Source organism: Haemorhous mexicanus, chromosome 15, assembly GCF_027477595.1.
Source record: "Haemorhous mexicanus isolate bHaeMex1 chromosome 15, bHaeMex1.pri, whole genome shotgun sequence".
NCBI lineage: Eukaryota > Metazoa > Chordata > Aves > Passeriformes > Fringillidae > Haemorhous > Haemorhous mexicanus.
In genome coordinates this window covers 13,862,201-13,880,102 of record NC_082355.1, presented here as the reverse complement: position 1 = coordinate 13,880,102, position 17,902 = coordinate 13,862,201, and the positions used below count along the sequence as shown (strand labels likewise).

The 17,902-nt window shown below is 40.1% G+C and overlaps 1 protein-coding gene across 13 annotated transcripts in view; it reads right to left on the bottom strand.

Annotated features, from left to right (window-relative positions):
* Positions 1–17,902, bottom strand: part of TENM2 (teneurin transmembrane protein 2) — a 612,765-nt gene that overhangs the window by 150,757 nt on the left and 444,106 nt on the right. For all 13 annotated transcript variants that reach the window (XM_059860582.1, XM_059860584.1, XM_059860583.1 and 10 more), the window contains one exon: positions 11,820–12,058. In XM_059860582.1, the coding sequence (XP_059716565.1) occupies positions 11,820–12,058 (239 nt within the window). The remainder of the gene's footprint in view (positions 1–11,819; positions 12,059–17,902) is intronic.

Sequence of the window (17,902 nt, the reverse complement as noted above, 5' to 3'; positions counted from 1 at the left end):
AGGCTCCATACTCAAAAAGGTAACAAATAAGACAGATTTTATGAAGGCAACACAAGGCCTTGTGCTGCTCCACCCTGGGAAACAATTCATCATCAGTGACACACACTGGTCCCAGGTAAAGGCACCCACTGGGCAAACTGGAAATCCAAGGTCCCAGCAGCAGAGCTGCCAGAGCAGGATTTGCAGCACAATCCACATCTTGTAGTTTGTGCTTCTCCTGTGACACTGGGGCCCTGGAAAAAGAGTGCCAGAATGATCCTAGGGACTGCATGGATTGTTCTGGAAGGCTGCACTGCCTGGTGACCTGAACCCCTGAGCTGCACTGCACTGGAACTCCTCACCTCAAAGGGGCTAACAGTAGCTACTCAAAGGTCTCCTCCTTCAGACCTGAGCTGAAATCCAGGCTGGCATGCTGACAGCTTTGAAATGGTATTCCACATTCATTGAAATTCCAAATTCCAGGAATTCCAAATTCATTGAAACAGTGAATTCTGTACTAAATATTGGCTTTTCAAACCATGGGCAACACAGGAATCTTTACATTGAAATACACAGACAGGCAAAGCAGAGAAAACTCCCACTGCTAAGGTACATGCTGTATATTTGTTCATCCAGGAGTGCCAAAGCAATCTTAAGCAAATTGCAATGTATTTAAAAGCCTTTTTCTGTTCTAGCTGTTTACAGTTTTCTAATGGTAAATATGGGAGAAGAGATGAATGATTTATGACTGCTCAGTGTAAAAAGTCAAACAACATATTAAAACAATGCTTCATAGCATGGGGAAATGGAGTTAAGCAGACCACTTCTGTGGTGGTTTTTATAGACAGGAAATGCATAGATTTTTGACAGGGGGAAAAAAATCTAAAGATAAAGAGAACAGTGTTAAATGTTGTTAAACCTTTATTTGGCCTACAGCAAAAGATAAAACTCATTCTGTCAGATATCTAAGAGAAAAAATCTAAAGAGATGAAAACCACAGCTTTTTAATTTAAGTAATTCCCCTTTACAAATATTCTCAGATGAGATTGAGTGAAACCCTCCACCGAGCTACATCCTGAAAACAAAACTATTTCCAGTCTCTCTGTTAATATGAAAGTGAGCAGTGCTGATCAAGTGACAGAGAAACAGGGCAGGAGTAGGATGGATCCTGCTGTTTTGCTGACCATCTCTGAATTCCCTGCTCCCAGGCACAGCAGCCCCTTCCCTTCCTTGCTGCAGGTCTAATGGATGGCACTTGCCCACAGCTGCTCAGGCAATTGCCCTGACCCAGTTGTGCAAGGAAGTAACGAGCCCCTGAATTGACTAAGGAGTGTCACAAGGACAGAAGAAAAAATTGGCTAAGGGAGCACATTGGCAGCTGGAGGAGCATCCTCAGGTGGTGCTCAAGGAGAATGTACATTTTAATTTGTAGCCCATTTACTGCAATAGGGCAGAAGTTTAGGACATGCCATGGAGGACAAGATGGCAATCCAAGCAAAGAAAGGGAAAACAAGTTTTCTGTATTTCTGAGAACAAATAGCTGTCTCTAGCACCACATCATTGTTTTACTATTACCAGCTAATACAGCAGCAGACTGGAAGTGCAGCTGCGGTCCACAGAATATTTGGCATTTCTGGCCCAAGCATAATCCCTCAAGTAATGAAAAACCTATTTCTATTTCTGCATCCCTGCTACTCTTCATACTGAAGAGGCTGCGTCTGTCTCCCATTTATTGAAGCTTATTCTTCATCTAGACAGCCAGAGCTGGTTTGTATTAGAAATTAGGTTTTAAATCACTATTTTTCTATTATTTGTTTTAGGATTTTCAGGAAGACTCGAGAGGTGCAGAAAAATTCTGCTGGTTGGAGAAGACTAATACTGTTCATGAACCAAGCACCAAATCCCTAAACACTTGTATAAGAACTTTGATGTTTTTAAGGTTCAGATTCCAGCCATGAAGACAACACAATAAGAGTTAAAATTACATAAAAATGTTTTTTAAAAAAGTCAAACTACCCCCGCAAGAGTAAGACTAATCAGATCCCTGAGCTTCTCTTAATGAGCAGACTCCATTATGGTCTCTCTTTTCTCAAGTGGTTGTAGTTTTGCATTTCAGTGATTAATGGAGTTTCATGATGTAAAAGGAAGACATGTATGAAGAAAGAAATAACAGGTAAAATAACTTTTTGGCTCAATAAATCAGATGAACCTAAATTGCATCTCTTTTATCTCGCTGCCCCCTGCTACCTTGTGGCCAGTTTTAACAGGATTCTCCATTTCAGGTCCCAGCTCTGCACCACATCCTTACCAACATGACCAGGCCTCTCCTTGGAAAAGGTCGGATGCTAAAGGCACTGTAACCCATCACCATGAGCTGTGTGGGGCTTTGCTGTTCCCTTTCCCAGCTCTGGTAATTTTAGTGTGCCTGCTGTGAAACTGCTTCACTTCTCTTTCAGTCTAAGGTTCTTTTGCATTTTCCACAGACCAGCAAAAATGTCACAAGTTCATATCTACTCTTATATTACCTTGGGATACTTGCTGTGTACTTCTGACATTTTCCTAGCATTCATTAATTTTCTCAGCATATCAAGCACTATTTACCTCTCTTTTAAAGCTTTTAATAACTGAACACAGAAATCCTCTAGTGACAGTACAGTCTGACAGAGGGAGTAACTTCCTTCTGCAAAAGAAAATATTACCCTTGCAACTCCAATTCCAGCTGTCAGGAGCACAACCTGAGTTTGCTGACAACCCACCTGCCTTGGATTGAACTAGCTCCCCTGGAATTACAGATGGGTTTCATGGCCTCCATATTTAGGAGGCAACTTGTAGCAAAAAGATCCCAATTGAGAAATGAAATCTCTTGATGGTTTTGGAGCTGCTGTGAGTACAACTGCACATAAGTCAGTTTTTTTATGTGAAGTTGGGACCCTGAGCAGCAGCAGTGGATCCCTGGCATTCTGCTGCAGCCAGCATGGATGGGGCCCTCTGAGCAGCCCCTGCACCCCCAGCTCTTTCCTCACCCTCTGGTCCCTGCACTAGATATCTGCAGCCACCTGCACCTCGCAGAACGTGGGAAGCCTCTTGCAGGAGAAATAAGTGAATTGAAAGAAAATGCAAATATACAGAAAATACAAAAGAGAGCTGCAGGAAGAGTGCACTACACCCAAATTTCAACAAAACAGCTGTTAACATGCAGGGATGAGCAGCATCGATGGAACAGACTGTCTGACCTTTCCAAGAGCCTTGTCTACTCCAGGCTGGCTCCTGCAAGGCAAGTGAGGTGCCACAGACACAGAGACACCTTGTTATCCAGCACGTGGGGAACCTGCTCTGCCACACTGGCAGCAGCATGTGAGAACATTTTCTATTCTGTGCTTTTCTCAGCAAGTGTTTAGTAAGAAAAATGTTGGAGGAAATCAGCTGATCAACCAACCGGCAAATTAAAATAAAGCTTGAAATTCAATTAACTGCAGCACTGTTATGCATTATGTATAGTACATTTTAAAAATTAAATATGACACAGAGGGATAAATCTGGACACCCCAGAGAAGAAAACAAACTAAACCTAGAGCATATTTACAGTTTTAGGTGAGGTTCTGTAAGATCAACCTTAGAGAATGAAATTCCTTTTCCATTCAGGAACTGCATTAACACAAATGCTTGCCTTTCCTAGTAATTATTTGGTAATAGCCAAGATAAAGACATTAAGAGTGTTTTATAATCACACAGTGGGGTTCAATACTGATTCTCTCATTATCAAATCTGCTCAACATACAAGTCAAAACATGATTTTTCTAACCAACTACATTCTTCATTTTGGCATTGTAATCCAAGCTTCTGACGTCAGCAATGATTATGGGAAATTCAGAGAGAGTTTGCTGACTATCAAGTATACATGCACCAGTCCAAAAGGGAGCCTCTCCTTACCATGCACATTGCTCTAATAAATAAAATAACTAAATAAAATAATTTTTTGGCCTTCCTCTGCCCATTCAAAGCAGCCTGTTGGAACCTCCAGGTCATGAAGAAGATAAAGCCACACACAATCTCTGTCCTTGGGGGGTCTTCAGGAGCAGAGTGGACATAAGAGATGACCCATTTGGAGCAGAAGGCACATCCAGAGGTGCCTTCCAACACAAATCATCCTATACCCTTGCAAACCCAAATCTGGAGTGCAGAATTTGTCCTGGGGGTCAGACAGGTTGTCACAGAAGATGTCATTTTTCCTGTTTATAGCTACGAGGCTATCTTGTAAGGAATTAATAACAAGGCACAACATCACAAAAATTTGGTGTATTAGCTGTTCAAACTGTCTGACCTTGGCAAGTCAATGACTTTATTACTGGACATACAGAATATATATGATGACTGGGATCTGAGCAGTGACAGGAGAGGGCAGGTCAAAGTCTGATGCAAGACTACATAAAATTAAACCCTGAATAAGCAAAAGCTGCAATAAACCTAAAAACTGTTTCTTAAACAGGTTTTAAATCACTGTGCTCAATTCATCCCACTATATTTTATGGTGAGTAAAGTTTTCTGTGATATGTCATTTCTCTTTCAATTTGTTCAACTTCTTTTGCTCTGTAAGTTCCCTACTCTGTTACCTTGTCTTATTATTTTCACAAGTTTAATTTAATTCAAATTTTTTGTCTTCCTTCAAGTTCCTCAAATATTCCTTGAATATTCTCTTGTCTCTGTAGTACACTTCAGTATTTTTTATTTGTGGGGTTTTTTCCTTCATGGCACTCATAATGCTGCTTTAAGAGCTACATTAGCCACACTTAGAAAATTCATGTCAAATCTTTCAAGACTCTCTGAACCCACAGAGCAATAATTCTATTCCTAAAGGCAAATATGTACTGCTATACTTAAACAAATAAAATCCATAAGCACACTGAGTGCAAAACAACACAGTGAGTCAACAAAGAAACACAGCAAGAAATAATCAATATAAATGAATCTATAAATGATCAACTTGTGATCTCAATCTAAATAACTGCTAAGAGAGCAATGCTTCCCTAGGAAGAAATGAGACATTTTACACTGGTATTGAACATTGACTTTTCAGAGAGAATGACCACAGGTTTATTTGATAGGTATCTCTGACTTGACATTATTTAATCTTCAATATCCCTTATGCTTACCCTTTCCCTGAAAAATGGCCTCAGCTCAGTTTGTTGGGCTGGGTTATAAAGCATGTCTCACTAAAATATCTTAACATTTTTTCATCATTTCCCCCTGGCTTCCTGCAAGTCTCATTCTGCATCTACTTATCTCTGCTATCTCTTGGCCCTGACAAAGCTGTGATTCTGGGATTAAATCCTGGACCACTAAAACATTCATAATGTTAGGTATTTGCACTGATGAAAGTGAGAATAGGCTCTGTCACACAGCCATCGTGAAATCCAGCATATTTTCTAGTTTGTGCATGGGAGGATGGCAAGGGCATGTGGAGCACAACCTGTACTTCACAACTGAGAGACAAAAGAGAAAGCACCTCTGAGGAAGCCATTCTTGCAGCTATGATTAAAAAACCCAACACTTCTGTATATAAACAATGGCTGTACTATTAAATTACTAATTGTAAAGAGCATCTCTCTGTAATATCTGGGTTGGCCTTTTCTGTGCTGTCACATCACACTGCTCATTTCCTTGGCACTAACCTTGGCCAAGCAGATGTTCTGAGCAGGGCAGGCACAGCCAGGACAACGAGCACTGGCCAGGCAGTTGTGTTTCTTTACTCAAGTTGAAAGCAATATATTTTAACAGCTCCTGGGGAGCACTGCCAGCATGTGTGAAAAACATTTCCTCAGACCCATCCTAGCTTGTGCTGTGCAATTTGCATTAACAACCCAAAACGTGCCCTGAAAACACAACTCCAGTGACACATGGAAGAAAACATTCTGTGATCCTCCCTGTCCCCTGTCTCCTGCCAAGGCTTCCGAGGATGCTCAGCCTGGTAGCTGAGCAAGAAAGGTTTTCAACTGTGAGAGCTGAGCTGAGCACATGACAGCACTTTGGGAGTCATGGGAACATGGGGCTCACTCCAGTCTGAGCTGCTGAGTTTCATGGTATGAAAATGTCCCAGAGACAGAACTGCCCAGGCTGTGAGCCTGCCCCTCCACACTGAATCCTCCTCCTCTCCTTCTCCCCAGATCTCTGCTAGGCAAAACAGTAGTACCTTGGCTTTTCCTGGAGCAGATCTGCGGGTCAAGCTTTGGCTTTTGTCTCAGGAAAAGCCCAGGAAAACCATGCCCAAGGAATTTCATGTCAGAGTGCTCCTGTTCTTTGTGGCATTAAGCACAGAGTGCAGCTGGAGCAGCTTGTCTCCAGAAGATCTGTCTTGGTAACATAATGAATCTCACACCTTTGGACTGTGGAACAGGGAAGGGACTCTTGCTAGGCTAAAAAGCCACACCTGAATTTCCTGGACACAGACACCAAAATTCCCAATCCTAGCACCTAGTTTTTTATGGAATGAAGCCAGATGCTTTTTCCTAAAACTCCTCAGAGGTAGCATCAGACAAGCTCATTGAGCTACTACCACGCTTTTCTCACTCAGATTGACTGATAGCAGTCAATAAGAATCACGGAATGTGTGACATTTAAAATATGACAGGCATATTCTAAAATTTAATTATTGCCCCTAACTGACACCTATTTTCAATGCAAATTTAAGAACAGAACCTTCTGTCATCAGCTAATCTTGCAAGATGCATCATTCCCTTGGTTTACATTGATTTCAAGTGAATCTGATTGCAGTGATTGACAGCCAGATGCCCTCTGCCTCTCAGAGGTTCCAGCCTTGCATGATTTTCCTTTTGCAGTCTTGCTTTCCAAAATGTCTAGCAAATTTGATTTCAGTGAAGTCTGGACAAGACAAAGGCTGTGGTTTTCTGACTCCACAAGTAATAAATAAAAGCGAGATAAAAAAACAAATGAAATGAAAGCTCCTGTTTGTAAAGAACAACTCAGAGAGAGAGAGAAAAAATCAGTGGGTACATTAGACAGGCACTTCAGCAACCTATTTTGATGAATCCTCATCTGTGGAATCAGAGTCAAAAAGACAAGCTGACTTTGGAGTGGAAGAACTTACAAACATGAACAACAAACTTCATCCAAGCCCTTACAAACTGACTCATTTGTGGGAAGAAAATAAGTTGATATCAAAACCTGAAGGATAAAAATTTATGCAAATTTTACCATGTACAGATATTTGATGCAAAGATGAGACTCCTACTTCCAAGTCAGAAATCCTTCTAGATTTTTTTTTGTCTGACTCTTACACAAAGGAAAACTTATGTGGTATAAGTGGAAAAACTACATAAATTAGCCATTTATTTCCCTAAATCTTATGTGCTGTGAATAGCTATTTTTCAGGTTCATATTTCAAATTCTAAAAGAAGGAGATTTTCATTTGCTTAATTAACTGCCAGACCCTTTGGCAATTCAGTCCTTTCTGTGGCACTGAAGTGAATATGTTATTTCAAGTTTATGCAGAAACCTGAAATTTATCTAAAACCTCATGTGTCTTTAAGGTCAAATAACATTGAGGAATAAATGACTAATAATACTTTCATGTGCAACATAGGCACTAAAGGTGTGGTGCAAGCATGCTGCTCTCATAGCCTATGTCATTTTTCTTCAATTTTTCTTGTATCTTGTTGCATATGATAGCAGATAAAAATAGCATCAATATCTATAAGTTTCATTCTGGGTATCAGGACACTATTTTCAAGTGAAACATCTTTAAACCCATCACAGCTTTTAATTTCCACAGGAAATAACAGTTCAGGTTTTTGTTTGTTTTTTTTTCCCTACAGGAAAGTCTAAATATTTAAATTACCATATTTTTAATGTACTGGCATGTTGATGGTCAGATGTTCTTTGATGCTTGAAGATAGATTGGCAGAAATCAGAGCACCATAGGGGCTTACAAAAATGTGGTATTTATGTTTGGCAGCAATTACTTTGTGAAAAATACAAGGTGACTCTTTTTACGCTCCTTCTTTCTTCTTTTTGATATTTTTCTCCTCCAACTTTGGCATGAATCAAAAGAGCTAAAAACTAATTTAACATGACAAATGCTTTCATCACTCCCTTAACCTCTGAAGTGAACACTCTGACAAAGACAATATGTGTGCTATATGCTTTCCTTTTGACACTTTATAAATTACTTTCTTGTAACTGGGTTTTACCACCAGCCCAACATCTTCAGGATGTCCTGATTTGAATGGCTGGTTCTACATTCTTCATATGTCACCCCTGGATAATAGGAATAACTCCTGGGCTCTGTGAAATGGCACAGGAGCCTCAGAGAGGACTGTGGGACAATTTCATTTCCATCCTGCATGCTGGAGTTTACCAGAAGGTTGTGCAGTACTAGCAACTAATACTCTGAATTTTGTTCACATCTGGCCATTGAGGAAACAGGGAGCAGTGACAAACCTGGCTTTAAATGTGCAGCCAGCCCTGTGTACGCCATGCAATGGAAACATTAATTGAAGTGACTTTTTTCCTATTCTCTGCTATTAAAAATAGTATAACAATCAGCCACAGAAACATCTTCAAGTGCTCTTTCACACAGCCCACCTGCACTTTTTTCCTCTGTCTAGTCCTTTAACAAGAAGACCAAAAGTCACCTGGTTTATTTTCCACCAGGTGAATCTGACCTGTGTTAAAGTCTCTGCAGAAACCCTGCCAGTGTCAAAGAATTCAGACACAGACCAGTTTGTCTAAGAGGGAAAATGTCTGCACACAGAACCCAGCCTACTCTGCACAAACAGGTGCCTTAGCACACTGGACCACCTCAGACCTCCAGAATTTTTTCCCAGACATCAGTCAGGGTAGTTAGCAGAGAAAGATTTAGAAAATTTCAGACAGCAGTGATAATGACTGGCCTAAAAAGGAAGAGTCTATCTAAATATCCAGACTTTGATGACATATTATGATATAAACCATCAATCTATATGTAACTTAAAAAAGAAAATAAAACCCCAAGTTACCTTCTAACAAGGCATATTGCCATTATTTTGACAAATGTTTAACTTAAAATCTCAGTAGTATCTTTATTTAACATCAATTATGTAGTGTAGCAAAAAGTTCCAAAGGTTATTTATGCACTATGAATTTATTTTTAGGGCGTTAAACATACTGCCTTTTCATTTCATTCATTGCATTTTTAGTTGTGTGTTGGAGCAAAAGCAATAGAAATACCTAATAATGTTTAAAATATTTTTTCTTTTCCATCAGTTTTTTTTTTTTTTTTTTTGCTTCTCTCTTTAAATCACCCTCATTATTATTTTTTTCATGCCAGCCATAATCTTTTGTAATCTCAAAGCCCCATGTTAAACCTGTGAACATCATTTTTTCAGTGATCCACCCATGTCAATTCTCCCATCTCTTTTATGATGGGACAATTCATTCAGCAATCCTGAAGAGCATAAGAAAGTACTCTTCAAAGTACTCTTTCAATATGATTTACCCCATATTTGCCTTTTGCGTTTGGTGCTGCAAGTCTGGACCAGCACTGACACAGCCAGGTTCCCACAGCCCAGATACCCTGACAAACCTAAGGAGCAGAACCACTGGCTGCAAATTTTGGTGACTTTTTCCATAACTCTTGCTTTTAGCTAATGTAACCCCAGTGATGGAACCTCTGCTATGGGAGAGAGCAAGAAATTTTCTTTGTGGACGTGTAAGGCAGAAATACAATAGCAGCACCTTCAAAGTCTTTCCTTTTTTTCAAATCAGGAGATGATTTAGCACCTGAAGTTACACTCTTGGAGGACAGCAAGGGTTAGTTTATAGCTGATGGGCTTCCTCCTGCTCTTTGTCATGTGCAATGAATTGTATGATTTTTTGCTGAGAGTGAAGGAATTAATTTAATAAATGGCCTACCAAAAGCACTTCACTTTTACCTTTCTTTTCTTCTCATGCATCTAAGGCTGCATCGCTGCTTTTTTGTTTTTTCTTTTCTCTCTCTTCCATCACTCTAAATTATGATCACAGTGGATCTATCAAGCTTATTCATAGGATTAATTTCAGCTATTTTCTGGTTGTGACATATACTTTTTCTTTCCTGTGTATGGCATGAAGCTTGTCAGGTAACTTCTCATTATTTAAACCTTGAGCTAACACTCTCTCCTAAACCCTGCTTTGTTGTGTTCACCACCAGCTCTATTGTGCTCATCATTCTTTCAGCTGGAAAGAAGACCTCAAAACCTTCTGTCAAAATGGATCAGTTATGTCGTTCCTTGAAATGATAGATCATTCATCAATTATTAAGAGTCAATACATTGCCTTACATTCTCTCTTGTCTTAAAAATGAAAGTGTAAAAAGCAATAACCACGTTGCAAAGCTTTGCTTGAGATTACAGCAACCTAAATACCAAGGAAAAACCACATTTCATCATCCATCACTTCAAAGTTATGCACATGATTAAAATGTTCAACTTGCAGTATATCATTTCCCATGTGCATAATCACTCTAACAGGGAGCTGCTGTATGATAACTGTCACCTTCAATGAATTATGTGCTTTCCAATCTTTTCATTTATGCACCAAACTAAGCTTGTTATTCTTCTGAGGCTTTCTACAGGAGAAATACAGAAAGGTGGTTAGATCTGTAGTACTCAGTGTGCTGGGATGTAGGTCTGGACTAAACAGACAGCAGGGACAGGCAGACAGTTCTCTCCTACTATTGTATAAATTAATCATATATGGAAGCTCATTAGGATGAAAAATGGGGTTTTCTTAGAAAGTGGTGTCTATCCTGAAGAGTCAGGTTATATAGGATAAAAAAAAAAAAAAAAAAAGAAAAAAGAGAGAAAATTCAGCACATATTTATAGATCTTTTGAGTGCTATATGTGAGAATAGTTTCAGAGAGGAAATAAATCCCACAAAGAATAGGTCTGGAAAGTATTAACAGAAAATATTGTCAAGCTACCATAATTTTGCCATTTACTCAAAGAGCCTAAAGAGTGTGCAGCACTTCACTGTCATCAGCATATTGTTAAAGGCACTTTAAAAGGTACAAGATACACTGGTAGTTTGTGCAGACACTGAAAAAAAGACCTCTACAACAACCCAGGGGAGGGTGAGGATGTCAGAAATTAATGAAATTAATTAAATTAAGAAAGACAAAATCTCAGCAGCATGTTAAAAACATCTCAAAAAAAACCTCAGAAAGGATTAGAACAAAGTGTGGTCACTATTAACATATGAATCATGGAAGATAAACACAGCATTCAGGGTTTCTGTATTCTTCCTTACAATATGCTAAGGATGAGTGGAATATGGAAAATAACTGCATGCAAAATGGAACCACCTAATGATTCAAATGTAACACCACCAGGATTTAGGTACACAGACCAATATAGACTGAGAACTAGTAATCAAAATAATTTTTTTTTTTTATCTAAAGGCAGAATATGATGGTAATATTTGAATTCAAATGCCACTGGCTTCTGTTACTTATATGAATTCACCACCTATCACATTTTTTTTTCTAAATACTTTTTAAACATATGGCACTACATCAAAAAGTCATTAAATCCCTCTGTTTGGACCATTTATGAGATGTGCATATCTGACACCTAAAGTTAACACTGCACATTGAGAATCCTGAATCAATTTCTTGCTTCCGTTGCTCTTACAAGAGTGAACGTGACTGGAACATTTGATTTTTCCTCATTAATCAGTATAAGGAATAATAATATTCTTTGCTCACTGTGAACACACATTTTTTGAAACACATTGACCATCCTTTCATCTGCTGAGCTTTCATTTTGTGACACAGCCATGTGATTTGAGAGAGGAAACACAGCCTTACCTATGAAATATGCTAGCAAGATGGCAAGCAGGACTGCAGCAGCAATTGCAGATAAAGCAGCACATTTCCAGCTACAGTACTTGGAGGGTTTTTTCAGCTTGAATGCATTCCTGGAGAATGTATTTCTAGGTAACAGCCTGGGAGGTGGAGTGTAAACTGTTCCTGAGGTCAGCGGGTAACCAGGGGAAGAGCTACTGAACAGTGGAGTAGTTCCAGAAGATGTCTTAAACAAGAAATGCCTGAAAAACATAAAATGGAACAGAGTTGAAAATGGCAAGTCCTGTAGTTAAGAGAGAACATCTCCTACTCCTGCACCATTCCAGCTGTCACAGCCTGGTAAATTCAACCAAAAAGGATTTTGTAGAAGAAATAGAGAAATGAAAATTCTCCCTTTTTTTGCTACCAGATCTTAACAACTGGCACTAAAATACAGTGTCAGGGTATCTTTCTTAATCTTTTGTGCAATTAGATGCAACTTGACCACACCCTAGCTAAAACACCAGCATGACCCATGTCTGGGAGTTCCCTCTGGAATCCACCACTCAAAAAACGTTTCACTCAGAAAACCACACTCTGAGTCTCATTTACACTCTTGGCAAAAGCTCCCAGCAAAACCACTAAGAACACACTGAGCAAAACCCATAATCCTGTAGGAAAAGATCTTGCCAGAATTAGAATGAACCATGATTTTGTGCTTTAACAGTACACAGGTATGGCTTGAACAGCTAAGACAATTACCAAGAGCACATGACTCAGCAGATAAAACCAGATTTCAGCTGCCCATACATTGGTTAGGAAGAAAATCATAGAACACACTCAAATGAATCTCAGAAAATGCTGTCAACATATTCCAGACAGAGGAAATGGAGAAAGCAAACTGGAAGGCTGGTTTCTTTACTTTAACTTCTCACAGTCAGGAAGAACTGAGTACAAACATGTTCCCAGTAAACAATAAAAAGAGAAGCACAGAATGAAGGCTGTGGTCTTGCAGAAAGTCACTGGGTTTAAGCAGAGAGCTCTGAAGACTTGCTCCATACCCTCTCCCTTCACAGCTCTGAAAAACAAGTGCTTCTTGGAATCAAACGGAATGAAGGCACTCAGTAATCTCCAAAATCAAAATCACAGCCTAAAATAACCCAGGTCTGACTTCCAATGTAAAATATGTTGAACATTTTTATTCAGATACAATCCAGTATGTCACTCTCAAGCCACCTGTTAGAGCTTTAAAATCCATGTCACTCACTGACAACAACAACTTGGAAGTTGGAGGCTGAAATATGTTTCCCAAGTATGCTTTCCAGCCCACCATCATGAATGTGCCTACTGTCAAGCATAGATTAGTGCACACCTATTCTACAGGATACCAGAAGTGATTTTAAACACATTTTGAAATGTTTGTTTTGAAATAAAACCCATAAGAGATTGCACAGAACTTGCATACAGGTAAAAGACAGTAAAAGGAAGGCTGGCTAGGCTCCCCAGATTTCTAATTAAACATTTCCATTTGAAGACAACCTCTGAAAATATGTTTTTGGGTTTTTTCAAATAAATCAGTTATAAACTCTATTAATGAACATGAAAAATCACTTTGACATTGCCTTTGTTATTGATTTTTAAACTTCAAGTGGCCTTGTACATCACTTTCAACAGTGACAAAAATCTAGTGTGTTGCAGAAAACAGACAAAAACAGTGTCAGCATCTATCCACTGTCATAACTTTTTCTTTGTGCTTTGAAGACTTGAGGTATGCAATCAAACTCAGAGAGGGTAAATCTAACCAGTTATTTCATAGAAAAATTGGGAGTTTATAACAGAGAGACACTCTTTTCTTTATCAGTGAGGGACATTAGAGGTTAGAATCCTCTTCTGCACATCATAGGTGATTTACAAAAAAAAGGAATAAAGGTAAAGTCTAGAAGACTTCCCCTTGAAATTACCAGCCTTTTAAATTATGAAAAACATCTTTCAGCTAAAAGAAAGCAAGAAGTAATGACAGTCTGATGTCTTGAATCCTTAATTTCATATGTATCTTTACTTTGCAACAGTTCAATTAAAGCAACTGACGGAAAACGATGTTGTGGGGCTGTTGGTGGCACACCAGATCTATTGACTCCTCTGCTCCTTCTGTCTGGGGAGAACCTGATTAACTGGTCAGCAGAAGCATTTTGGTCCTTTCCAGCTGCTCTCCAGCGTTGGGAGCACCAGAGCACTTCCGTGGCTGGATCCAGGGACTGAAATGACACGGAGCATGAGGAGCGAGGGGGAGCCAGAAGGAAGAGAGACCCAGTGAGACAAAGGCAGGCAGGAGAGCTCCTCTCTCACCCAGGCTAATTCTGCACCTGCCTCAGCCCAGAACCCCTTCTCCTCCTGGATCCTCAGGAGGGTCTAGAACAGACAGCTCTTACCCTTTCCCTGCCCAAAAGCAGATCTTTCAGAACCAAAGTCAAAATTACAGTCCTTGGAACTGTCTTTATCTGAAATGCCTTTAAACCCAGGAATTTTATGTCCTCTTTAGCTGAGAAGGCAGCTACAGCACCAACAGAAATTTTAATATAAAGCATTGTTAAAGTAAACTCAGATATATAATGAAACTCTGCTCCCATTAAAATTGAATTAATGAATATCCAGATATGCTTTAATAGAACATGTCAATCATATCCTGTTGCATGTGAGAAGACAAAAAAAGTAGAACAAAAAAGCAGCTCCACTGTGATCCACTTTGAGATACATAAAGTATATAAAGAAAACCAAAACACTTATCCATGCAAACAGGATCTCTGTGATATTGTTAAAACTAATCAGGACTTGGTAGGAGCAAAAAAAGCTGACTGAAAAGGAGAAGATGTCATTCTCAAAGCAAAAGAGAAAGAATGTCATTGGATAAACCCTGAATTTTGTCACATTTTGTCCTACCCAGGCATTTCAAAAGCTGAATGTCCTTTGTCTCAATATGAGGACACCTGACAAAGTGGCAGCTATCAGACATCACACCACCTGAAAGAACACAAGCTCTGCCTTCAAAAGTTAAAAAAGACATTTAACTGAGATGTGTTACATGTCCCCCAAGACACTTTGGAAAACTGGCAGGGCATTCCAAAGCTGGGGGCCAGGTTAGCAGATGAACCTTAAACCACAGCAGAGCACACCAGAAAGACTGGGAACATAATGGACAAAACACTTGGACCCCCAGAGTTTTAAATCTAGATTCAGCTAGTAATGGAAACAAATTGACTTGTCTCAACTCTATCCCTAAACCCAATGATCTATAGCCATATTTTGATGTGAGATTTGACATGCTCTGGTACAACCAATTGTCTGTGGGCTGAAGCTGCACAGAGAGAACATGAGCATTTATCAACATTAATTACAGCCTCACAGTGGGTGAGGCTGGGAGCATTTTACAATGCCTGCTTATGAAAAGAAATGATCTGATTTGTACCAGTTCACTTAATTTCAAATACACTCCACATAAGAATTAAAAAATTGTATTCTCTGTCTTACCTGTTCACCTCAAACAAATTCTGAAAAACACATTTTCTACCTCACAATTAAGCATCAGCAATTTGAATTAGACAAGGACTAATTTTCTATTTTGAAAACATGGGATTAAATTTTCTAAATCTCAGCCCAGTCTCCCTAATTTCTGGGGACAATAAGACAATTCCACCCTGAAAAATTCACAAAATACGGTTGCTAGCCCACGAGGACTCTGTTATTTCAGTGACCTTGAAAAGCTGTGGAAGCAGCTTGGGTGCTGCCCACAGAACAGGAGTTAACCCTGCAGCTCACTCTGTGCTCTGCTCTCCTCTCCCAGGCTCTGGCTGCAGGATTCAGGATTCTCCAGGATTCTCCAGGATTCTCTCCCTCTGTTTTCAGCACTGCTGCTGTGGGGTCACCCCGAAGGTGACATCTGGGAAAGTTGAGCTTGCCAGGGGACATTTGAGCACTGCTCTGTGTGCTAATGGCAAATGGCAAAAGCTATATTTTGCTTTCTTCATTAATTCAGAGCTCTCCCTAGCATGTGCTTTCCCACAGGTCAAAAGGACCTCTGGTGTTCAGGGAACAGTGGTCTGACAGAGACTGTATTAACTTCCATATTCTTTGAGAGAACAATCAGCTTTTCCCCCCTCCTTTCCTGACAGATTGTCATGGCAGCACACTGCAAGAATGAGTGGAGGAAAAAAAATTGGTTTTGCGATGAAAAACTGTAATAGAAAGGAAGAAAAAGACATTTTCTAACATAAATTGCTTTTTTCACTCCTCATACTGTCCTAAACTTATTCTGTATGAAAAAAGAAAAAAAGGCATAGAGAGGATTGTAATGCCTAAATTGTCTTTTTTATATTTTACAGGGGTTTTAATAGTAATTAATAAATAGAAAAGCTACAGGTCAAGAGAATAGTACCAGCTCAATTTAGCTGTTCTAGGACTTAAAAATATCTTTAAGCTCTGGTAAAATCACATCTGTCTATCATTTTATTGGACATTTATTCTTAGCAGAAAACAATGGGATATAGAACATAATACACTGGCTTTCATTGTGATTAAAGAGAAACCTTCTGCAGTTTTCAAAGTCTTCCAAAAAAGTAGCCATGAGTCATTTTATGTCAGTGGAAGACTCAAAGTGGCTGCCAAATTCAGACAGTGAAGTTTTATGGAATATTTCTGACTTCCAAACAAAAAGAAACCAAGTCTGAAGAAAACCGTGAGCTGTTCTTATGCCTGTTATGAAAAAATGAACTCTGAGGGGTTGACTAGTGCAAGCTTTGGTTACCTATGTCTCAGTCTTTCCCCAAATCACATTTATTTGTATGTTCTCTCAGGTTTTTGCAGAAAACATGGGACCATCAGCCACATTTCCACAGCTGAGGGCTCTTTGATGTGGTAAAACTGCACAGAAGTTTCTACCCTAGAACTCTAAAGCCAGCAATAAAGCCTAACAAGTGTTATCTATTTGTGTTTGAATGGTAGAGTTACAAGAAATTGTCTCAACCATGTCAAATCCACAGACCAAACTCAGTAAAAGAGATTTTTCAGTGGAAAGCTGTTTAAATACACATGTATATAAACCCACTGGCCATTTTCCCCACCTGTGTGCTGTGCACCCTCACACCCAAATAAATGCCTGTGGGAACAGAGGACAGTCCTCAAGACAGAATTTCAGTGATTTTCAACCTGCTGCAGATACTGATACAGAACTAAGGAAGAGTAATAGGAAAAAAAGGAAGTTACTACACTGAAGAGTAATTCAGGATGAACACCTCAGTATCACTGCCACCTCCTGGTCCTGATCCAGCAGCCCCCAGCACCCAGAGCCGCTCCAGCTCCTTAAAATCCTTGCTGATTCCTTAAGGCTGGGTTCTCCACATCCCCAGGCAAAGTGTTCTAAAGACTGCAGAGAGCAGAGCAGTGTCACAGAGGCTGCTGAGAGCACCAGGCTGGCTTGTCACCACGGCCACCCTCCAACAAAGACACAGCTGGACATGGGAAGCACAGTAATTGAACACTGCCTGACAGCTGGGCAGGGTGGTGTACAGAAAAGCAGGTGCCAACCTTTGGGCACCTTGATCTGTCATATTGTGAAACAAAAGCCAGCAGGCATTGCTCACAAAGGCACAGAGGCAGAACACCTGCACTGTGGGACAGCAGCCACGATGGCTCTGGGTGGGCACCTCTCCACAGCACACCTGCTCTTCAGCTGCAAGCTGAGATCCTCTTGGGCACACTTATATAACCTCCTCTCTCCCTAATCCCACTGGGAGCTGACCCCTGGAGAGTTCTCTGGGGGCTCTCACCACATGCTCCTGGCTCTGGCTTGTCCCCACAGCCCTGCCCTGTCCCAGGCTGCTCAGAGGCTGCTGAGCTGTGACACTGCAGAGCTGTGAGAGGGGCTGGAGAAGGGTGAGGTGGAAAATACAGAGAGATACATCCATATGAAATATACAGACTGCTGAACTGGGGATCACAAGAGTTTGAGATGGAGAACACCAATTTGGAAAGAAATTCTAGAAGAGGAATATGCACATGGCAGCTCAGCAGCTCCAGGGGCACCCATCACCCTCCTGACTGGTGGGTCTGTGGTC